The 24,705-nt window shown below is 44.9% G+C and overlaps 2 protein-coding genes across 9 annotated transcripts in view; both read right to left on the reverse strand.

The window, feature by feature from the left end:
- F5 (coagulation factor V) overlaps positions 1–12,274 on the reverse strand; it is a 65,920-nt gene extending 53,646 nt beyond the window's left edge. The window contains exons 1-6 of the mRNA XM_073308245.1: positions 12,086–12,274; positions 8,643–8,734; positions 4,316–4,438; positions 1,825–2,037; positions 901–1,044; positions 115–336 (exon numbers count right to left, since the gene is read on the reverse strand). Of these exons, the coding sequence (XP_073164346.1) occupies positions 115–336; positions 901–1,044; positions 1,825–2,037; positions 4,316–4,438; positions 8,643–8,734; positions 12,086–12,246 (955 nt within the window). The 5' untranslated portion in view covers positions 12,247–12,274. The remainder of the gene's footprint in view (positions 1–114; positions 337–900; positions 1,045–1,824; positions 2,038–4,315; positions 4,439–8,642; positions 8,735–12,085) is intronic.
- A 4,159-nt stretch (positions 12,275–16,433) lies between these two features.
- The window catches only part of LOC140896406 (coagulation factor V-like), an 81,114-nt gene continuing 72,842 nt past the window's right edge, over positions 16,434–24,705 (reverse strand). For 7 of the 8 annotated variants that reach the window (XM_073308175.1, XM_073308184.1, XM_073308192.1 and 4 more), the window contains 5 exons: positions 24,351–24,506; positions 23,018–23,162; positions 20,212–20,360; positions 19,126–19,308; positions 16,434–18,316 (listed from right to left, as the gene is read on the reverse strand). In XM_073308175.1, coding sequence (XP_073164276.1) covers positions 18,170–18,316; positions 19,126–19,308; positions 20,212–20,360; positions 23,018–23,162; positions 24,351–24,506 — 780 coding nt within the window. In that variant the 3' untranslated portion in view covers positions 16,434–18,169. The other variant, XM_073308232.1, reaches the window with a different exon arrangement.

A 24,705-nucleotide genomic window follows, 5' to 3' on the forward strand; every position in this document is an offset into this window, starting at 1 on the left:
AAATGCGTTAGCCACCACATTTGACAAACTTAGCAGCACTTTAGGAGATAAGGAGGAAGAGACAAGAATGACACTCTAACTGTATAACTGCCACCTGAACAGATGTTCCCTTGCCTTGCAGATGCTTCTGGACAAGAGAAGATATCAGCCACCTTCCTTTCTGGCTCACGGTCATGTTTGCTGTGGTCGATGCACCTCCCACAAGGCTGATGGTCGAGACCTTGCGACGATTTTGTTCCAGGACTTGCCCATTGAAATGGATGGAGAAAATCTCTGGTTTGGAGCTCATTCCTATCAAATGCCAGCTAATGTTATCGTATGTGCAAGCTCCTAGGTCTGAAACAAAACAGCAGGGTTCAGAACACAGGCGAATCATCCCAGAATCACAGAATGGTTCATTAATTCCCACTGGTAGGTGAAAAGTGAATACCCACTCTGCACTTTTAATAAAGTCTCTCTGATATCTCAATGGCCATGTCTAGGAATGGATACTGTATAGGCCATGGGTGGGATTTTCAAAAGTACTTAAGTGGATTAGGAGTCTAAATCCCATTGAAGCCAATGGGAGTTGAGTGCCTAACTCACGTAGGTGCTTTTGAAAAACCTCACTCCTTATCCAGTGGGTGGCAGGAAGAGATTTAATTGTCTCTCTGCACAAACAGCCACGCCCTTGGAAGCCATGTGCTCTTGGCACCAAGGGCAGACTGCAGGGGAAAGCGGTGGTGGGTGGGAGCGCACACATGCTCCCTTGTGGAACCAGATGCTCAACGTAAGGTTATACACGAGTCTGTGCCACTCTACTCCTTCTGTTTGCTTTCTACAGCCCTCTAGTGTATGCTGCAGTGAGGAGTAATACACAGTTTGTGGACTCTGGCTGGACACCACGAGTACGTACGGTACCTGGCAACGTCCCATTAGCGTAACCATTAATCGTGTACAGGAGAGAGGTTGATTTTTGCCAGCTTTTGCTTTCATCGAACACAGCAAACATCAACACATATTCTTTGTCAAACAGCTTCTGTGTCCCATCTTTCTTCAGGCTTCCTGTGGGAGGAAACAAGAGGTATCAGATAAAGGCAAAAATAAAAGCAGCTCACATCAACTAAAAGGCATCCAGATCTATTCCATGAGCTTTCCGCACATGCCAGCTGCACCTGGGCACATAGGACGTCTTTTCAAAATGTGCTTGAGGTGAATTTAGTTCTGGGGAAAGGTGCTGGATTGGCAGCTTTGGAGACTGAAAGCCTCTAGCATCCACAGAACAGGTTCAGCAGAGGGAGCATTTTTAATATGGGCAAAACAAAATGTTTCTTCCTAGCCTCCTTCTCAGAAACAGTTGAACAGTTTTGGGTACAACTTTCCAAAATTTTTCCATCTGAGGCAGACACCTGAAATGGTAAATTCCAGCCTGAACAGTTAAAGTTTCACAAAGTTATAAGCAATTGAAGTTGGGGGTCTCAAAATGGGAAATGTCAGGCAACTTTAATATAAAGCGATGTTACCAGCCCTGCCTACAATTAGAATTATTCCAGAAACTAGTGTGCATTACAGCTAGTCCAGAACACTGTAACCTTGAGCCCTAAAATAAAGACAGAGGAAACAAAATCAGTTTCCTCTAAACTGCCTGCCCAGAAACACGAGAAGGGAAGAGGGAAATGAAATGCCTTCCCACATTATGATACAATCTTCAAGCTCGATTTTTATGTTTTTTTGTTTTTATCATTACCAGAACAGAAAGCAACACTATCAGAATGTGCTAGGCCACTGAAACAGTAGACCAGCTGACATTTTATAGCTTTTGTCTACCCACAGCATTTTGGTTACCTTTTTTACATATAAGCAATGCTCCAATCAGACCAGAGTTAAAGTCCACCACCATGTTCTCATGTGAGTAATAGATATAGGTGAGACAGGGAGGGTCGGCTTCTTTAGGCCCAATTTCTGAAGTGATCTCCCATGTGTATTTATACACCAGGCCTGGAGGCACAGCATCGTCCAGTTTTTCAAAAGAAGATGTTCGGTCAGCATACAGGGAACCTGCATAGGTAGAAGTCGAGAGAGGGAGGTAGAGGTGGCATTGAGGGAGGGAGGGACTGATGAACGTGTGAACAGTGTTTTTACTACCATTGCCACCCATACACAGAGAGCTTGAGTCTTCTCTCACCTGCACCAGCTTTACAATGGTGTAACTCCATTCACTTCAGCAGAGTTACTCCCGATCCTCACTGGTGTCCCTGAGAGCAGAATCAAGACCAGTAGTCGGTTTCATTTACCCAGGCTGATGTGGTGGGGGAGCATAGTACAACTGCTCAGCCTCTCCATGGTTGGAGTCAGGAGTGATTGAGAAGGTACTAGCTGCCCAATTCACCAGCTCTCCACTGATCCTGGTCCAGCCTCCCTCCATAACACTGGCCCTGTAGGAGCTACTGCAGCCTTCCGACTTTTGTGCATTACAAATCTGAATGGTGATAACATTGCATTTATGTATTTAATTTGTTTGCATTGTCTACAGCCAATAAATATGTTCACTTAACAAGAAGGCTTCCTGGAGGTTATCAAAATTCTAGCTGCAAATAAGATGAGAAATCAGTGAAATATCACCCTGAACCATCATCAAACAGAATCGGAGATTTTCAGTGACATGTGATCGTTCCTCAACACAGAGCTCGACTCTGCTCCCACTCAGCTGAGAGCAAAACTCCTCTTGGGCTCACCATACGAACAAGGCATTAAAGAAAACCTCAGAGAGCTCTCCCGACAAACTGATTAATAGCAAGGAACAAGATCATCTAGAACTGGGGAGTGGGGTGGAGGAGGGGTGGGCTGGGAAATCTTGGACGTTTTTGCAAAAAATGTATTCACACAGTTTGAAATTTCAACATCTGAAAAAAATCCCAACCCCCTTGAGAGTTGCTGAAAAGGGAGAACATTTTTCCAGATATTGTTTCGAGATTCAAAACATTTCAACCACCTATGACATCATCAACCCTAATGCAATTAAATATTTGCAAGCTGACAGCCCACGTGCAGTCACTGAAACCAGTGCAAAGGGAGTGTAAAATGCTACCATTCTGACATGGAAGTGCTTTACATTCACTTTGCACTGGTGAAAATGAGACACAAAGTGCAAATTGGGCGCATATTCAGTAATAACGAACCCATTACCAATGGTGGCAAATACCTTGAACTCTAAAGCCTTGGAACTGAAAGAATATAAATACATTTTCTTTAACACACACATTTAAACATTTACTGTATGGGAGGATAGTTCCCAATCTTTAGGGTAAGGTTCTTTCTGAAAACTGTAGGTGTTTGGAGTAAACAGCGTGTGAGGAGGCAGGACAATGTTGTGCAGTTCATTTAGTGCATAAACAGCCACAGACTAGATTCAAAGGTCACAGGTCATCAGTCTTTGGGGGATTTTCTGAGCATTTCCTCCCTCACCACTCTATTTTCTACCCCCTTGTTGCACTTGCAGCTCTATGCAATCTAGCTGATTGAGCGCCAGTTAGAAGAAGTTAACATCAAATTGGATTCCATCCTTAATTTTATTAATGGATGTTGGTAAATCATTTGGCAGGATAGAGTGGCACTGTTTTAAACTGATAGCTTTACTCAAGTTTGATTTGGTCTCTATGGCATTCTCGACAACCAGCAGGATATATTAGTACCATGCCTCTAACAACTGACAGCCACAGGCCAGATCTTGCAAGAAGCTGAGCTCCTCCTGGGAGATACCAAGTACCCTTTGTCATAGTCCCTGGGTAGGCCACCCCTTCTGAGACCCTGTTCCAGTCCCCCGACTGCATCCCTTTCAAGTGGCAGGGCTGTGCCTCCACTTCTTTTTGGGGTGAGATCCCCTGATCCAACCACTCCCTGACTTGGTCTCTGGGTCACACCTCCCTGGTTGCCAACCATGATATTGAGCAGGCCCAACAGCTTGGCACCTGCAAGAGGTTCTCCTGGGGAGCCTGTGGTCAGTGGTAGTACGCAGTGACACAGAAGCAGCCTCTTCAAAACAAAAGTATGATTTGTTTGCCAAAAGGCACACAGCACTCAGAGAGATGGATTGAAAATAAGAGACCTATACACAGACTGTCTTACCTACACTAGGCATTCCCCTCAAGTCCCTAGGTAGCCTTGGAGCCCATGTTTTCTTGGGGACCAAATTACATCCTGCTTGCTGCCCAAATTACGACCTGACATCAAAGGTCGATGGTGTCCATACCCTGGACTTGGTTTTCGGCCCTTCTCTATCTAAGATTATATAGTCTTGAGTAGAAAAAAAAAATAGATGGCATTTTACACCACATACCTTCTGATAGTTTGTTGTAAGCTATGCCTTGTGGGTAAATGCTCAGTGGTTTGTTGGCCATGTTCTTAAAGTGAACTACTAAAGTGTCTCCCACTTCAGCATGCAGAGTTGGTCCCAGAAGTCCTGCAGAAATTCAGCATAAAAAAGAAAAAGAGATAATGAGCATCAAATGGTGCATCTTAGTGAAAGGGAGACAGGTACCTTCTACTGAGCGGGAAAGTGAACTCCTGTTAAAGGACAAGTTGCACAAAATAAAGGCAGAGGATTTAATGCCAGTGCAATGAGGATTGAGGCTATCCAGTGATTTAGCTGTGAAATATCTAAATGGTGGAAAGGCAAACAAGGATCTAACACAGGGGTGGGCAAACTACGGCCCGGATCCGGCCCCTCAGGGCTTTGGATCTGGCCGGCAGGATTGCCCCCTGTGGTGGCACAGACCCTGCATCGCTCTCAGAAGCGGCCAGCACCACATCCCTGAGGCCTGGGAGGGCAGCCAGAGAGCTCCGTGCATTGCTCTTTTCTCCAGGCACTGCCCCCCGCAGCTCCCATTGGCCGGGAATGGGGAACCGTGGCCAATGGGAGCTTCGGGGGAGGTTCCTGGAGGCGCAGTAAGGGCAGCCCTGTGGAGCCCTGTGCTCCCCCCTCCTCCCAGGGGCCGTGCAGGGACCTGGTGCTGGCCGCTTCCTAGAGCGGTGCGGAATGGGGCTAGGGCAGGCAGGCAGGGAGCCTGCCCTGGCCCCTGTGTGAGCTGCTGCCACCCTGAAGCCACTTTAGGTAAGTGGCACTGGGCCAGAGCCTGAACCCCTCCCTCCAACTCCCTGCCTGCACCTCGCACCCCTCCTGCACCCCAACTCCCTGCCCTGAGCTCCCTGCTGCACCCCTGTGCATACCAACTCCCTGCCCTGAGCCCCTTGTCGCACCCCGCACCGCTCCTGCACACCAACCCCCTGTCCTGAGCTCCCTCCTGCAGTCCGCACCCCTCCTTCACTCCTGCCTTGAGCACTCTCCTGCACTCTGCACCCCTCCTGCACTGCAATCTCCTTCCTTGAGCCCCCTCATACACCCTGCACCTCTCTTCTGCCCCAACCCCCTGCCCTGAGCTGATTCCTGCACACTACACCCCCTCCCGCATCCCTCACTCCCTCCCGCACCCCAACCCCCTGCCCCGGCCCTGCATACAATTTCCCCACACAGATGTGGCCCTCAGCCCAAAAAGTTTGCCCACCCCTGCTCTAACAGATGTGGCCCAATGTAAATGAGGTCGTGAATTATATATTCAGCAAAGGACACTGAAAATCACCGGAAAATTCTGCACATGAACAGAGAAGGCTGTTTCCTGGAGATGGAAAGTTTAGTGAACAGACAGCTTAAAAGTTGGGGAGAGGATTTCTCCCTTTACGAATTAGTCACCGGTACTACCAGAGTTTTAGGAAAGCAGACAGAAGTCTTAGGGAGTGTTTAATGCAACATCCAGAGCAACAGCCTCCACAACACAAAGTATGCCTCCACTTCAGTGGGACATGCAGTTGCTAGCATGGGAATGCCTTGCCAAGCGGCTTTAATCTAGATAGCACGGCTAAGAGTAGCAGAAAAGAGGCAATAGCGCAGACCCAGGTGCAGGTTAACAATGTCAGTACATACCTAGGAGGAGCCCACACTGAAGCCCATGCTCCTGCATCTTCTTTGCTACTTTTAGCCACGTTAGCCACATTTAAGCTAGTGTGGGTATGCATACCTGCACTGATATCACACTTCCCAGTGCAGCGTAGATATACTCACAATCAGGGAAGAAAAGCTCCTTCAGTCACAGAACGCATGCTGAGGAAAAGGGGTTGGTAAGAAAGGTATTGTAGCGATGGCCTGAGGCATCTTCCACTGCAGTCAAAAGGATTTTTTCCATTGACATTGATGCACAAATGGAGCAAACCCTTGCAAAGGTGGTTTCTTTTTATTTAACTAGACATTTACCTGTAAATACATAGCACCTGTCAATGAGTAGCACCTCACTCCACCCAGTGACTGCATCATAGGGAAAAGCCAGCTTTACCCATCCTATCTGAGGGGAGGGCTTTTATGGAACAATGAAAAGTTACCAAAAGATAGAACAAAGGAAGCCAAGTATTGGAAAGGGGCATATCAATGCAGCCACCACACAGGAAGGGGAAGCACTGTGCAGGAGAGAGCAAGGTCACAGGCTGGGGGAAGGAAACTCCATGTGGGATAAGCCACCCAACATGTAACAGCCTGCATGAGGCAGGGGAAACCCTGCCTGCCTACCTTCCTGGACACAGGTGTCCCTCCAAGGACTCCCAAGGGAAGAGTGAGCTAGCTAGGCACATTGCGCTGAGGATGGTTCTTGTGTTCTATATCATCTGTATTGTCTTGTGCTTTATGTGATTAAGTAAAAGAGCAACTGTGTTAGGCTCTGTGCAGAGCGTGAGAGTGTGTTATCTGCTTCACAATTATCACATGCCTCCTGTTCAACTAAACCTTGGAGTGGAGTGTAGAGAGAGGGTGGGTTTGAGTACAGGAGTGGTGGAATCCATCATGGGGAGTACTAAGGGGAGAGCCTCTGCAGCTGTGCACTGATCCAGCATGAGCCCAGGCAGAGGATGGCAAATGGTGTCAAACAGAGCCTGGGGTTGGAGGATTGAGTGTGATCAGTGTGACTGTTTTGCACAGCGCTACATGTGTGGGAGATTGATAGCAGTGGAAGGGAGCAACACCCACATTTTTCAAGTTCTGGAAATACACAAACCGGCCTCCAGAAATGGGTGCCCACATATTCTGCAAATGCTGCAGTAGTGTACACCTGTATGGCCAGCAACGGCACCGCATACAGACCCATCACACAGATGACGTTCCAGGAGCACGAATGATCCCACAGAAGGGATCATTCTGCAACAGTATGATCATAGCAATATATTAGAAACATGCAATGTTTGCGCGCACACACAGATCCTAAACCCTGCGCACACAGCAAAACACGGCATGCACAAAAATTTGCACAGAAGCACAAATATTTGCACAGAAGAAATTTTTTGCGCACACAGCCTGTCAAAAATTTGCACAGAAGTAATTTTTTGCACACACAGGGCCTGTGAAAAATTAGAGGGAATATTGTCATGACCCACTTTGTGGTCCCAAGCCACAGTTTGAGAACCTCTGATCTAGGCTGACCTCTTGTATAAGAGGCCATAGAACGTCTCCAAAATAATTCCTAGAGCAGATCTTTTAGAAAAGCTCTGAATCTTGATTTAAAAATAGCCAGTGATGGAGAATCCAGCACAACCCTTGGTAAATTGTTACAATGGTTACTTACTCTCACCGTCAAAAATTTACACCTTATTTCTAGTCTGAATTTGTCTAGCTGCAACTTCATAGAATCATAGAATATCAGGGTTGGAAGGGACCCCAGAAGGTCATCTAGTCCAACCCCCTGCTTGAAGCAGGACCAATTCCCAGTTAAATCATCCCAGCCAGGGCTTTGTCAAGCCTGACCTTAAAAACCTCTAAGGAAGGAGATTCTACCACCTCCCAAGGTAACGCATTCCAGTGTTTCACCACCCTCTTAGTGAAAAAGTTTTTCCTAATATCCAATCTAAACCTCCCCCACTGCAACTTGAGACCATTACTCCTCGTTCTGTCATCTGCCACCACTGAGAACAGTCTAGAGCCATCCTCTTTGGAACCCCCTTTCAGGTAGTTGAAAGCAGCTATCAAATCCCCCCTCATTCTTCTCTTCTGCAGGCTAAACAATCCCAGCTCCCTCAGCCTCTCCTCATAAGTCATGTGTTCCAGACCCCTAATTATTTTTGTTGCCCTTCGCTGGACTCTCTCCAATTTATCCACATCCTTCTTGTAGTGTGGGGCCCAAAACTGGACACAGTACTCCCGATGAGGCCTCACCAATGTCGAAGCCACTGGATCCTGTTATACCTTTCTCTGCTAGATTGAAGAGCCTACTATTAAATATTTGCACCCCACGTAGATACTTATAAACTGTAATCAAGTCACCACCTTAGCCTTCTCTTTGTTACGCTAAATAGATAGACTCTGAGAACTCAATCACTATACAGCATGTTGTCTAACCCTGTAATCATTCTTGTGGCTCTTCTTTGAACCCTCTCCAGTTTAATCAATACTGATAATGAAGGCCAATATTTTTAAGGGAATGGGCTTTTGGCTCCTGGGCTATAGAGAAGAGCCACCTAAATTCTCTCTATATTTGCTTGGCTTGCAGTATATGCTAGCCGTGTGTATACAAATATAGGTACGTTTTCCTGCCCATGGAAGACATTGGCTTTGAAAGTTATTTTCTGCTTACCTGAGAAAGTATCTGTTGGTTTTGCTTTCTTAAAATCTGCTTCATACTCTCTATAGGCAATTTTCTTAAACACAGGCTCTGAATTTTCTAATCTGCAATAGGAAGTATTAAAAGAAATAAATTAAAGGTAAAGCTCCTTAGCTATTCAGTGTGGTCCAGTGGAGTGGGCAGGAGACCGGGCCACTGGAGACCTGGCTTCGATTCTTGGCTCTGTCACTTGGGTAAATCATTTCATTTGTTTCCCCTCCCATTGTGTCCATTTAGAGTGTAAGCTCTTGGGGACAGGGAGTCTCTTAGTACATGTTCATTCAGCACTTAGCACAATGGAGCCCCAGTCGCAGGTGGGGCTTCTGGACACTATTGTGAGAGAGTTTAATAACGTAACAAACCACGTTTTGCTATGCTGTGGCTCCTTTCGGCTCTACTGTGAGGTTGGTATTAGTTTCCTTATTTCACAGTTGCGGGAATAGGAATCCAGAGGGCTGAAGTGACCTGGCCAAGGTCACAAAGGAAGTGCACTGTAGAGATGGGAGCAGAACCTGGATCCCCCATCCCTGTGCTTCATTTTCAACATCACCTGCAATGATCTCAGCACAATCATTCAGTGTGGCAATTATCTGTAACTGCTGTGACTTTTAGGTAAAAAAGAAAATGTGATTCGTTCCCCTTTGAAAGAGCAAACTGGCCTCTTATAAGGCAGCCCAGGGATCAAAGCCATTCAGGAAATTGCTTCTTGGGAAATGTGGCAACTGTCTTTACCTTTTGATGCATAAAAGTATATGCACAAATGGATCCCATGCCCTGTGCTGTAGAAGGAACCCAAGCAGACAAGAGGAAGAGCGCACATGGCTCTTGGATGATGGGTGTTGAGCTGAAATGAAGGTTGGAGGGGCAGAGCTGCTACATTTTGCGTCATGCATCCCTAGCTGATTGGTAGATTTCTTGGTAACTACTGCAGGGGGCGTTCAGCAACAACTCCCTCTCAAAGTCTCCTACCTTCCTTTCAGGAATGTAAGGCACAGGCTTCGTAGGGGGAAGTTGATGACAGTACACAGACAGGGAGACAGGGCAGGTGGATGAAGGGGAGGTCAGCCCATGGTGATGGCTCAGGATCCAGCCTCTGAGTTCAGAGCAGATCTGCTGCCCTGCAAGGCTGTGGATTACCCTAAATCACTCTCCCGCAAGGAAAGAATCGGGCAGAAACGCCATAGGTGTCTACTCCATGGGGAGCAGAACTGGGGACCCTATGAGTTAACAGGGATTTTGTCATTGACTTCAGCAAGAGAAGGCTCTGCTCTATAGAGCTCACTGCTGAGTTTTTCCCTGCAAGAGTTTGTCCTCACAAAGGTGATATGTGACCTCATGTTATGATGTTTGATGGAACTTGCCTGACCGACCCTGGGGCGTAGGAAGAAGGCAGTTATGACAAAAGGAAGAGAATCATTAGAAAAACCTGACATTTTTTCATGAAAATCTTGAATTGAAATTTCAAAAATCTGAAACGTTTCTCCCAGGATTAGCAATAACGTACAGCCAGAAATAATCTTTGACCAGCCAGTGTGCGTAAACAGAGCCAAACCTCTAGCCAGCTTGGTTTCTATACACAGCGATGAGTGGGAGACATACACGTAGCACAAAAGAAACCAAAGAGCAGCTTGGAAATGTCATGGACGTATGAAGGCAAGCCCAAACGGTGTATGTTTGGAGGGCAGGGTGCACTGAAAAATTACACCTGGTCATATCATACACAGCACTGCCAGCCTCAAATGTTCAAAAACATGAGATTTTGTTTGTAAAAAATTGCCCAAAATAGAGCAGTCCTATTGAGACCTGAGTTGTTTTTAGTGTTGGTGTAGTTGTGTTGGTCCCAGGATATGAGCAAGACAAGGTGGGTGAGGTAACATCTTTTACTGGACCAACTTCTTTCTGAGTTAGCAGCCAATAAAAGAATAGGTAATCACTTTAGAGATCAATTAAATGCATTCAGAGAAGTTTTGGGCCCCCTTTCGAGACACATTTGAATAAAAAACATTCAAACGGATCAAAGAATGTCCGACTTCCATGCCACCTAACCCCTCCGCCTTTTCCCTCCTGGGTCCCTCCCTCCTCTCCCTATTCATGTAGGTCTCCTATATTATTACTGGTTTCAGAGTAGCAGCCGTGTTAGGCTGTATCCGCAAAAAAGAACAGGACGACTTGTGGCACCTTAGAGACTAACCAATTTATTAGAGCATAAGCCCATGAAATTTGTTAGTCTCTAAGGTGCCACAAGTACTCCTGTTCTTTATATTATTACTGTAACCTCTACCCTACTGTGTTACACCTATATAGTACTGTCTGGTTTTGTATGGTCTGTTCTTGCAGCTTTGAAGAGTTGTAAAATTGCATAATTCTGTTGGAGATCCCATGAAGCCTGCAGTATTCAGCAGCGTATATCAGCTGTAAGTCATTTACCTTTTTGTACTTATTGGGGTGGTTTTTAACCACAAAAAAAAATACTAATCCCAAAAAATTTGTCAGTGTTGCCATGGGAACCTGAAAGTGAAACTGAGCAGAAAGCATGAACATGGTGAAACTGACTGTTGTGTATTCATCACCTCAGCTGAAGAAATGTACTTAGTAAGCAACCATAAAGAAAGTAAACTAGATTATTCATTTACATTTTTAAAAATCTATGGTGCTTTTTGTAAGGATCTTTTCTTATTTAAAAATAGATGTAATTTTGCCAACTCTGGTGATTTTTTTGGTTAGTTCTGCGACATTTGATGTTTTTTCTTAAAGCCCCAGTCTCTTGAATCAAAAGTTTGCATGAGAATCTCAGTTTTTTAAAAAAATAAAAAATAATTACCCCCCCCCCCCCAAAAAAAAAACCAGTACATTTTTAGTGGTTGCAGAGAAAACTTGGAAAATGTGACGTGTGACCAAAAAGCAAATAAAAAGAACTTCAAATTTCCCCCCAAATGATGAGATTTTAAACAGATAATAATGTTGAGAGTTTTTTTATTTGCCTTGTGGCTTTTGAGCTTTTCTACACGACTGTGAGGGCCAGAAACTTTTTTTTACTGTTGAAATGAAAGCTGAGATTCTGATGTTTTCACCTAGCTGCAGAATCTCCCGAGACTCATGCAAAAATTCTCAATGTAGGATTGACCCCAGTGACAGTTTGGGGGGCACAGAGGACATGGGACTGAGTCCAAGTTTGCCTTTGTCAAAATGGCATCAATAATAACGGCTCCAAAAAAAATCACATGGTGTGAATAAAACAGCTGATAGCATTGAACTGAATTAAGGGCTTCATCCAACTGGAATCAATGCAAAGACTCTTATCGACTTCCATAGGCTGGATCAGGCCCTAAGCCCAGCTCTGCACAAACTCCTCAGGAGACTCAAGTCCCTTTCAGCCCAGGAGGGAGCTGGTTGCCTCCACATCTTCCTAGTCTTACCTGGACTGTTCTTTGGACTGGGGTCTGTAGCTCCAGCTGGTGGTCTCTGCGGCTATGTAGTGCTCCCGGACCCGAGCTGCTCCCACCCGATGCCACGCCAAACCTGGCCACCACAAACCAAGCAGCATCAAGAGAAGGAGGTGCGTGCAGGAGAGCCCCATGGTGCAAGCTCCTGCTGATGTCACACTGGGAGCCACATGAGACAGTGGCTGCTGCTTTTGCTGCTACTGCTGGGGAAATGCTTTCACTGTGGTTCGTGATGCAAGAAGTGGGGGTGGTGTTAGTGACACCCAGGTCATTGCTCTTCACCTCCTCCTGCTGCTGACAGGAATCAGAGGGGAGATAAACAGCTGCTCAGGCTGCCTTTCCCTCCCTCCCCCACATCTTCCCTGCTGTGTGCCAAGCACAGAGGACAAGCAGCCTCAACCACATAAGGCAGAGTTAGTTGGCTGGGTCGCTGCCTACTAGGGCAGTAGGGTATTAGGGGCAGCGGCCCAAATAAAAACGGTTTATGTGGCTGAGTTGCAGGGTGATGAAGCATAGGGGCAGTAATCCAGTCCAGGTTAGCAAGAACTGACAGCTGCTACCTCAGGACAGCTCTCTGGGGGCCTGTGAGAATCCCGGAGCTCCTAGTTGACAAGCCTCCACATAATCAGATAATTGACTTTAAATGCTCCCCTTATTAGCAGGCAAAATGCCAAACCCAAAGGAGCCAGGGAGACTTGACTCCTCTTTTGTCCAGAGTGAGAATCCCTCTAGCTCAGCTTTGAGTAGAGCTGGCTGAAATTTTTTGAACATTTTCTTGTAAAAAAAAGTCTCTAAAATGATTTTCTTGTCGACATTGTTCAAATTTGACATCAACATTTTCATGCCTTTTTGGATATTTTTGGTTAATTTTTTTTTACACATAAAAAACAAATCAGAAGCATTATCAAAATGGTTATTGACTTTTTTTGGTTTTCTCCCAATGTCAGGTTTTTTTGGTAAAAGGAAAATAGTTGATTTAGGTTTTTGGGAAATGCAAAGTTCCAGTGATCTTTTTGACAGTGTCTCTACTAAAAATTTAAACAAACAAACAAAAATCACAAAAAGTAAAAACAAAGAAAACTTGGTTCAATTTAAAACACTTTGAACCAAAAACATGCTGGCAATTTCACCCAATTAATTTTGGATGTAACCAACCCCCAACTCTAGCTCTGGGATACATTTACAGGGCATTTGTCCATGTTGTACTGTGCTAGTCTCTGGCTCTCACAGATGCATAGATTTTAAAGTCAGAAGGCACCATTATCATTATCCAGTCTGACTGCCTATAAGACACAGGCCATAGGACTTGCCTGAATTAACTCCTGCTTCAAGTCTAATAACTGTGATTGAACGAGAGCACATCTTTTAGAAAAACATGCAATCCTGATTTAAAGATTTCCAGTGACAGAGAATCCACCACATCTCTAGTAAATTGTTCCTATGGTTAATTACCTTCACTTAAAATGTGCATCTTGTTTTCAGTCTAAAAATGTCTAACTTCAACTGCCAGCCATTGGATTTTGTAATGCCTTTTTTCTGGTAGATTAAAGAGCAGTCTATGTTCAGAAATCTCTTCTCCATGTAGGTACCTATAGCATTTGTTATACCTTTGTCTGTTAGACTGAAGAATACTCTGTTATCAAATTTTTGTTCCCCGCATAGTTTCTTCCAGATCATTGACAAAAATGTTAAACAACATAGAAGAATCGATCCCTGTGGGATTCCACCAGAAAAACACCCACTGGATGATGATTCCTCAACTCTCAAAATGAAATTGTAAATGTATCAGTTAGCTATGTTTTTACCCATGTAATGTGTGGCATGTTCATTGTGTGTCATTCTAATTTCTTGACAAATTAAAATACCATGTCAAGTGCCCTACAGAAGTCTAAGTATGTTACATTGACACTATTACTTTTAGCTAAACTTGTAATCTCATCCAAAAAGATATCCAGTTAGAAAACAGATTTTGTCACCCTATAAACCCATGTTGATTGTCATTAATTACATTATCCCTCATTAAGTCAAATCCCACATCAGCCGTTCTATTATTTTGCTCGGGATCCACCTCAGACGGACAGGCCTATAATTACTTGGTCCTCCCATTTTTTTTTTTTTTTTAAGTACTGGCATAACATTAATTTTCTTCCAGTCTTCTGGAACTTCCCCAGTGTTCCAAGACTTATTCAAAATCAATAGCAGGGGCCAGAGAGCCCCCCAGCCAGCTCTGAAGACTCTTGGATGAAAATTATCCAGGCCTGCTGATTTAAAAATGTCTAACTTTAGTAGCTGTTGTTTAACATCCTACTTAGTTACTGTTGGAATGGAAAATATTTCATCATAATCATATGAGATGAAACTACTGTCTTGCTTTTTCCTCCAAACATAGAACAGAAATATTTATCAAACACACATCTGCCTTTTCTGTGTTATTATTGACAATTCCACTATTTCCTCTAGTAATGGACCAGTTACCGTTGTAGGATTCCTTTTGTTCCTAATGTATTTAAAATTTTCTATGGCAAGCAGAAATAAGGACAAGAAAATTTCTCTTTGTGTCCTTTTGCTTCTTTTAAGTTTCTACCGTTACTATCTTGTGATTTATGTTAATTTCTATTAACTTCTCCTTTTTCCCATTTTTCATTAGAACAAATGGAAAAAAGGGGAAGTTGATAGCAACTAATATAATTTATATATAAAATTTGCTGCTGCTTTTACTTCTCTCAGAGCCAGGTTGCTTTCTAACCAGTGTAGTCTTGCACCTAAACAAACATTGGCGGATTTAGAGTTGGTGGGGCCCTGTGCGCAGCTTCATTTTTGGGGCCCCCACCTTGGTAGTGCCAGCTGGGAGCCTCGAGCCCTTTTAAATTCGCCAGGCCCCAAGGCAACTGCCCCTTTGGCCCCACCACCCATCGGCAGCTCTGGGTGCGGGGGTGCTGCAGTACCCCCACATTTTATGTGGGGCTCCGTTGCCACCCTGGACCACTTAGGTTAAAACATATTGTTAGGAGCACAGAACTGCAGGGGCTGCCAAAACTTCCCCATGCCACTCCACTAGCACCTTGACATATATTAAGAATCATTAAGAAAGGGATAGACAAGACAGAACATATCATATTGCATCTATATAAATTCATGGTACATACGCCCATGTTTTGAATATTGCATGCAGATCTGGTCGCCCCTCTCTAAAAAGATGTATTGGAATTGGAAAAGGTTCAGAAAAGGGCAACAAAAATGATTAGGGGTATGGAATGGCTTCTGTATGAGGAGAGATTAATAAGACTGGGACTTTTCAGCTTGGAAGACAGGATACTGGGCTAGATGGACCTTTAGTCTGACCCAGTGTGGCCGTTCTTATGTTCTTGAGACAGGTTCATCATGTAGCAGCCTTGTTAAATCTAAGGCCACTTCTGGATACTCAGGTAGAAGCTGTGTGGCCAGAAGTGCTATTTCCCCCCACCAGTGTCTGGCAATAAAGTGTGGCCCTTGCTACACAGTGATCCATGCCATCATCACCTTGGGCTCTACAAAATGTGACAATAGGTGATCACCCTGAATCTGGAGCTGGTATAAAGCATAGCTGCTCAATTATTAAGTATTTTCATGACAAGAGCATGTAACATGGGTGCTCTGACTTATCAACAGACAACAGAAGTGGAGCACCCTCCAGATTTCTATGGAAAAAGGTTACTGACAGGGAGGCAAAGATCCCTCGGCTCTGGAACCGATTTTCCCCATTTCCCACATGAATTTAGATCTGTTAATCCTCAGGACATGCCTGCAAAATCTACCTCTTTTCTTGGGAATGGTTTGAGACACGTAGGGTGATGTCCTGGCCCTACTGAAGTCAGAGTATGCCAATGATATCACTGGAGCTAGGACTTCACTCCAGAACTTTTGTTTGTTTAAACAAAAATATTTTTGTCTGGGAAGTCATGGCTGGGTTGAACATAAAACACTTTAAAACGGCTTATACGGATGTAACAACTGATCACTTAGAAATATGCAGTTATTAAAACTGTTTCACAGAATGAAAGGATCTCAGTACTTAGGAAATTTTAGCTGCAATCAACCTGAAAACTTTCACATGAACCGTTTGGTGATTTTGCTCCAGGCCATTTTTTGTTGCAAACATTTCATTTTTGGTGATGGTTTTCTCAAGCTGGCAAAGTTGCCTTTCAAAATATGGAAAATCAGAAACGTTAACATTTTGCTCTTCACTCCAGAAATTCAGCTGTACTTTCAAGTGGAAAACGGTGACAGTATGAAATATTTTAAAAAGGCAGAATAAAATGTGAAAAAAATATTGATTGAGGTTTTAAAATTTTATTTCACTTTTTTATACATCTTTACTTGGAAACACATACATTTTTTGATATAAGAACTCTAATTCTCTTGAAACAGCTTGAGACAATACTTTATAAGGTTAGAGACCAAAACATGGCCCTGGGTTCTTGATGATATTCTGCCCCAGGCCATGAAGGACCCAGGTGAGCAGAGGGAGTCCTCTGCTGACAAGACTGGAGCCTAGGACAGTACTAAAAGCTTAGCTAAAACTCTGCTAAAAAGATATATTCAGGGACAGCAAATATATTCTCACTGAGCGCATCCATCCAGAGAAAATCTATAAATGTTTTCTGCACCACAGCAGTGCCACCAGCAATAATGTTGGCAAATACTGTAGCATAGACAAGGTGTAGGTGTCTTTACCGTAGTGTTATCGAATCCTATTTTGTTACCATCACGTTTCCCATCAACAGCCAAGAAGGCTTGTTTCTTCCAGTAGGGATAACAAAACAGCATTGCCTAGCTTCTAGTGGTTAGAGCATGGGACTGGAAGCCACGAATCCTGTTTCTGGTTCTACCACTGACCTGCCATGATCTTGGGCAAATCACTGTCTCTCTCTATGCTTCTTTCCTGCCACCTATAAAGATACTGTTGATCCCCACCCAGGGGTGCTGAGAAGATTAATGGTTATTTAGGATATATAGAGTCAGAGGCATGCGTGGTGTTTAAAAAAGCAAATATAAAGATGAGGGCCCTAGATTCTCAGAGAAGGGGTTGCAGATCCTTGATCTTGAGGCCACTTCTATGTCAGCCCCAGCAGAGATCAGAGCAGAGTGGAGGCTTCTCTTGTCTACACTGACTGGCTATGACCCTCCAAGGGACCACCTACCAGCCAAGAATAGCTGGAGTGCAGCATCACACCCGCTTCCCAGCCCCAACACCAACGGCTACTGGATGGTGGTATAGACAGTGGTTTTATGTGTACTGGGGACTCCCCTTTCAAGGGGAATGCCTAGGGAGGGACATCTGATAGCTTTCAGCAGTGAGGGGGCTACAGAGAGAGCAAATCTGGGCTCAGGATTAAGCCCAAGGTCCCTGCCCTCAGGAGATTTAGTGTAAAATTAGGTCAGGACCAGGACAAAAGGGGAACGTGTGTGACTGGGGGAAGATGACAGTGGTAGAGAAATGGAGGGAATGTGTTTGGGTGCCCAGATTCCCATGGAAAGGGGCATGTCAATCTTGCATGCTTTGTGGATTTGATGTTTGTTACTTTCTCTTTTTAAGGGTGGGTCTACACTGCAGCTCGGACGGTGCAGGTAAAGAGACACGTGTTAGCTCTGCTCCAGCTTGGGTGCTAAAAATAGCAGTAAGGCCATGGCGGCACGGGCTAGCCACCTGAGAACAATCCCACCTGGCCTCTGCGTCCATACGTGGTTGGCCAGCCTGAGCTGCCGCCCATGCCGCTGCTCGAGCACGCAAGCTCAAGTGGAGCAAGCACGTGTCTACCCACCCGCTCTGGGAAGCTCCCTCCCAGCTGCTGTGCAGTTCTATCCTTAATGTACATTTATATGAATGAAATATCTGCCAATGAAATCTCTCGTTTAATTCACATTGGCAAAACACTAAGATCCTTGGAGGAAAGGCACTTCAGAAGGACTAAATCTGATTACTCTAAGAGTTTAAAAAATGTAGTTCTGCACAGTGATTGCTGAAAAGTGTCAGGCTCCCAGACTTGGCCGTTCGTGTGTACTCTGTGTGTCCAGCATTTAGGAAGGATCACAGCCAAAGAGTTCTACCCGGAGAGCAATGCTTCGATTCCAGGTTTTAGGAACAATGCGGATGAACCTGGAAAATATGGGTGGATTCAAGAAATGCTTGACCTGTCCGCTGCTGTTCTCATTCCCCCTAAATACCTGAAAGTAAACAAAACAAGGAATTAGTTTGGGAAAAAATTATTAAAAAAAAGCGGATGGCTTTGTAAGGTATCTAAATACTTCAGAGTTGCTGCGTTCGGGAACCGGGAGATCACACCAGTGGTGTATATACAGCCTTCCTCCTCTAGGTCACTGGTTCAAATCCAGTCAAATCCAAACTGTGGTCTCTGTTTCTGTCTATATCACAAAAACTATCACCACAATTGGTGCTAACTGGCCCCTGTGTTGGCTGGGGACTGACAAATCTCCCCTCTCTTATCCCTAGATGTGGTCCCTGCAGGTTGGGATTGAAGCACTTCCGTCAAGGTGGCTTGGGGGATTTTGTAAGTGCTGTACTTGCTGTGTGGATGTATGGAGGTCTCAGCTCTGTCAATCTGGGACCTTTCACCAGCACTAAATTCAATTAAAAAAATTAAAGCAAAAAATATTTTGCAGTGAAGTTTGGCAGAGGCTTCCGCATACACATTCTGTGCATTCCTTTGAAATGTCCCTCTTTAAAAGGCACACCACTGATTTCATCCCAGGTTCAACGGCATTCCACTCACATGTAGCATCTCCTCCCTTTTACTGGTGTAAATTATTTACATCAGAAATGAAGAGCCACAAAAGGGAAGTTCGAGAGTTCTCTAAAATAGAAGAACAACTCCGCCAGCATTTTAAATTCAACTGCAGGAACAATTTTTTGTGCCCCTCATTCTGGGGCTGTCCCTCATTTGGGCCTTGAGAAGTATGACAAAGTGCTCGGGATTCAGAAAAAGGGACAGAATTCTCCGAGTTTAAAATGGTACCTTTCCCACTGAAGTGGTGTTATCCATATAAGGTTTCCATTCTGTGCCTTCATCACTGAAAAGGATGGCGTAGGTTTTCACAAACAGCTCCACAGACATGGACTTGCAACCCTGGGTTGTGATAGCGGTTATCTTCTTCGCTTTGAGGAGATCAATCTGCAACCACTGCTGGTTGTTGTTTGACTACAATCAATACAAAGAGTAATGTGAGAGCAAACGTGTGTTTGTGTCAATATTGGCACAACCAGAAACGTTGCTCAATGACAGTTAAAGTGGTATGAAGACATCCACCCACCCAGAACGTCAAACCTATGCAAACCAAGTTAAGGGAAGTGCTACCAGCATTCTCTGCTGGCCACACATCAGTTTAATCACTGCAGATGATACACGCTGACCCTCCATCCAGCATTCACTTCCATCGCCAATGCAGAATGAAAAGCAATAAAAATTCATCCCTGGTGAATTACCTTAGCTCTTATAAAGCACTTCTCATCAATAGATCTCAAAGCGCTTTACAAAGTATCATCATCATCCCCATTTTACAAATAGGGAAACTGAGACATGCAGGGAACTGACTTGCTCAAGGTCACCCAGCAAGCCAGTGACAGAGATGGTTATAGAACCCAGGCCTCCGGAGTCTCACTCCAATGCTCTAGTCACTAGGCAGTACTGCCGATCAACAGTAAAGCCAACAGGATTACACCAGATGAATTTGGCTCACAGGCCACCAACCTTCAGCGCTTACTCATCCACTGAGTCCAAAGAAACCACTCCCATGAGTAAGGGCTGCTGGGCCTGCTTCCAGTCTCCACACAGTTTCATTGCTTTCCACGTCACATTATGAAATCAGTAAATGTTCTTTTTTTAAAAAAAGAACACCACCACCTCTCTCCCTTAAAGGAGCTGGGCATGTCCCAAACCTCCCGCTGGAAGGGAACTAAACAGGCTTTTCCCAGGAGGACTGAAAAGAAGCAGCCAGAGCACAGCATGGAGGGGACACAGGCACAGACATACACCAGAGCAGCAGCACATTCGCTAACAGCAGCAGCTTTGACTGAGCAGTTTTTTCTTCTGTTTGCTTGTTACCTTTGCTTGCCAGGCATTCAGCCTCCCTTGCTGATTGAGACGCGCGAGGGAAGGCTCCCATGCGTTATACCAGGATATCTTATAGGAAGAAGCTGTAATCTGAGCTTTTTTGATCTCCCCATTTTCCATTCCCAGCGGCAGAGAGCAACCTGTTAAGAGAATAGCAGTAGGTCTCCATTTAATCTCTTGAGCAGCAGTGGACCAGAGGAATAAGCAACAGGCTAGGAACGCCTGAGTTGTCATCCCGTCTCTGCCACTGACTTGCTGTGTGGCCTTGCTCAAGTCATTGTAACTGCCCTTGTGCCTCAGTTTCCCCATCTTTAAAAGGGAGGTAATGCAGAGTTGTTGTGAGCATTCATTAGTTAAAATGCATAAAGCACTTTGAAGTTGTGAAGTGCTATCTAAATTCTAAATGCTCAGGACATGGGAGAAGAGAATACATTTGCAGTCAGGGAGTGGAGCTCTCTTTGCTCAGTCATCATTAAAACGAAGCCCAGCAGATCTGTGAAATAAAAGGTTTGTGCGTCTGCCTGTTATGGGTGAGACTGTGAAAAGCACCCGGAGTTAGACCAATTCTGACTGAGTGCTTTTGAAAGTCCCACTCTGTATTCTTATATTGCAATTCAAGGATTTCACAAGCATCTTGTGATGTTTGGATGCCCAACTTGAGAAACCCAGTTTTCAGAGGGTGGGCAGGGCTCAGTCTGAAAATCAGGCCTCTTTGAGGGGTCTCATGTTAGGCACCAAAGATCATGAATTGCTTTTGAAAATAAGAATGGGGGATTTCAATTATCCCCATATTGACTGGGTACATGTCACCTCAGGACGGGATGCAGAGATAAAGTTTCTTGACACCTTAAATGATTGCTTCTTGGAGTCCTGGTCCTGGAACCCACCAGAGGAGAGGTAATTCTTGATTTAGTCCTAAGTGGAGCACAGGATCTAGTCCAAGAGGTGAATATAGCTGGACCACTTGATAATAGTGAGCATAATATAATTACAGGTTTCAGAGTAACAGCCGTATTAGTCTGTATTCGCAAAAAGAAAAGGAGTACTTGTGGCACCTTAGAGACTAACCAATTTATTTGAGCATGAGCTTTCGTGAGCTACAGCTCACTTCATCATATGTATGCCGTGGAAACTGCAGCAGACTTTATATATACACAGAGAATATGAAAAAATACCTCCTCCCACCCCATTGTCCAGCTGGTAATAGCTTATCTAAAGTGATCATCAGGTGGGCCATTTCCAGCACAAATCCAGGTTTTCTCACCCTACACCCCCCCACACAAATTCACTCTCCTGCTGGTGATAGCCCATCCAAAGTGACAACTCTTTACACAATGTGCATGATAATAAAGTTGGGCCATTTCCTGCACAAATCCAGGTTCTCTCACCCCCCTCCCAAAAACCACACACACAAACTCACTCTCCTGCTGGTAATAGCTCATCCAAACTGACCACTCTCCCCATATTGCTTATTGCCATATTGCCATTTTCCATTCCCAGCGGCAGAGAGCAACCTGTTAAGAGAATAGCAGTAGGTCTCCATTTAATCTCTTGAGCAGCAGTGGACCAGAGGAATAAGCAACAGGCTAGGAACGCCTGAGTTGTCATCCCGTCTCTGCCACTGACTTGCTGTGTGGCCTTGCTCAAGTCATTATAACTGCCCTTGTGCCTCAGTTTCCCCATCTTTAAAAGGGAGGTAATGCAGGGTTGTTGTGAGCATTCATTAGTTAAAATGTGTAGAGCACTTTGAAGTTGTGAAGTGCTATCTAAATTCTAAATGCTCAGGATGTGGGAGAAGAGAATACATTTGCAGTCAGGGAATGGAGCTCTCTTTGCTCAGTCATCATTAAAACGAAGCCCAGCAGATCTGTGAAATAAAAGGTTTGTGCGTCTGCCTGTTATGGGTGAGACTGTGAAAAGCACCCAGAGTTAGACCAATTCTGACTGAGTGCTTTTGAAAGTCCCACTCTGTATTCTTATGTTGCCATTCAAATAAACTAACAAGGGACTTGTTGTCCAGGGAACTGGAAGGGGGATCCACAGTCTCTCATTTCTAGGCTGCAGGTTTGAATCCAGCCCTGGGCAGGCACAACTGCAAATCACCCATGCAATGACTGTGCAATGGCTTGTGTGAAATGAGTTTACGGACTTAGTCCTGTTCCTGTTGGCCACAAGCTCACATCACCACTTCAGGTAGTGCTGACCATCAGCACGCTAATGGGCCCCTTTGTTGTTCTCAGAGAGGCCTATGACTGAATGAGACATGAAGAGTAAACTCTGCTCCCACTCCTAGAGGAAGTTTCCCCAGGTCTGTGTTAAGGCACATACATAAGGCAGTGTGCAGGAAGCTAGCACTGCATCTGACCATGCCTTGTCTGTTCTGTGCATAAGCAGAGAAAAGCCGTCTCCAGAGTTGTCAATCCAAATACAAACACCAGTACTAAGGGTGGGCTTTTCCAAAGCACTGAACGGGGAAAGACCCCTAACATCCAGTGGCTTTGAATGGGAGTTGGGTACCTAGATGCTTTTAAAAATCGCACCCTACATTCATTAAGGCCAGGGATTTCAGAAGCATCTGTGATGTTTGGTTGCCCAACTTGAGAAACCCAATTTTCAAAGGGCGGGCAGGGCTCAGTCTGAAAATTAGGCCCTTTGAGGTGTCTCATGTGAGGCACCGAAAATCATGAGCTGCTTTTGAAAATCTCGGTCCATTAAAAAAAATAAATAAATAAAAAGTGGAACCTATTTTTCTAAGGTGTAGAGGTGAACAAAGTACCCGGGAGTTCTCATTGCTCACCTTCGACTTCGCAGCCCAGGAGTTCCATCCGAAGAGTAGGCCTGTTGTAGGAGTCAGTTGGATAGACCCTGATATACCTCGCAATGATAGGTGGATCAATATGGTTGTCTTTTATCCCATGGGCATCTGAATTACCTTCAAACAACTAGTAAAACAGAAAAAAGCAATTAAGAATTCACAAAAGATAATGATATTAATTTAAAGCAATTGCAAGCTTGGTCCTGCAAACCCTATGTCATGCGATTAAGTCTTTACTTATGCAGTTTCAATGGGGCTACTCACATTATAGCAAAAACTAAAAATACATCATCCTTATCTTTGCCTTACTATAGCATCCAGAGGCTAAATCAGGGACCCAGTGTGTTAGGCGCAGTACAGACCCCTATTAGGATATTAATAGGCAGACAACTAAGACCAGTAAAGACCTAACGTGTATTAACGCCTATCATTCAAACACCACGGTACTGTGGGTATGGCTACACTACTGCAGCTGCAGGTGCAGTGGGGTGCTGGAGCTGTACCACTGTAGTGCCAGAGCGTTCCCCCTTCCTTTGTCACTGGAAGGGCTTTTCCATCAGTGTAGTTAATTCTCCTCTTCAAGAGGTCGATGGAAGAATTCTGCATCTACAGTGGGGCGTAGGCTGACCTAACTACATTGCACAGGGTGTGATATTTTTCAGAGCCCTGAGCAATGTAGCTAGGGCAATTTGATTTTTAGGTGGAAACCAGGCCGCAGAGTTGAGCTCCAGCAGGTAGGGGACGGATGTTTGGGCATAGCTAGGAGACTCCTGGAAGGGCAGGTGCGATATGGACACCTGGGTTGCACATGCGTTAGGTAGCTACTGCTAATATTGCTTTGCTAACTATTGTGACAGGGTGCAAGGGCTGGTCCGCACTGAACAGGGGCAGGAGTTCAGCCCAGCGTCCCACTCTCCTTGCACATGTGCTCAGGGGAAAGACTGTGAGACAGAAGTGAGGCCTGTGCAGAAGTGGGGCTGCACAACCAGGGTTACAGGGCTGGGTTGAAGCCCAGGCTCGGGAGATTCCTTATCTCTTATTACGATCCTGTATTCTCCTTTGTTATACACACCAGGCCAGACTAGTAAAGGGATCTAGGTGCCTCATGATGCAGATAGGCATCTAGTGCTGTTTTCAAAACGCCCTTTAGGTCCTTTGGAATTAGTGGGATTTTCCAATCTGCATCTTCATGCGCCTAGATACCTTTAAAAATCCGACCCCTTATTCCTTGAGAAAAGCCCCTGGTGGCTGCCTGTTACTTTCTGCTGAGCTGCGTAAAGCCGGGGAGGCTGTGGTGATTAACGAGCAGGCAGACCTTCTGTCCCCCAGTGCTGTTTCCTATGAAGGTGATCCACTTCCGTTTGTCCTTGCTGTAAGTCATAAAGAACTCTTTGACATAAAAGGACTTCATCAACTGCTTGGCTCCCTGCGTCTGTATCCCTGTGATCAGAACTTCCCTTTGCAGGTCCACCTGTAGAAGACCAAGATACACAAACTGTAAGAAAAGCTGCACCGTGAACCTGATTTCATCCTCTGGCACCTAGGGCATGGTGCCCAGGCCTGCATTTAGGCACTCAGAATGGCACTGCCATACCCGAGATGGGTAACGGGGTGTCTAAGCGCTGGCGCAAGAGTCCAAATGAGGAGTTGTGTCCTAACCTATTTTATTG

Source organism: Lepidochelys kempii, chromosome 1 (assembly GCF_965140265.1).
Source record: "Lepidochelys kempii isolate rLepKem1 chromosome 1, rLepKem1.hap2, whole genome shotgun sequence".
Taxonomy (NCBI): Eukaryota; Metazoa; Chordata; order Testudines; family Cheloniidae; genus Lepidochelys; species Lepidochelys kempii.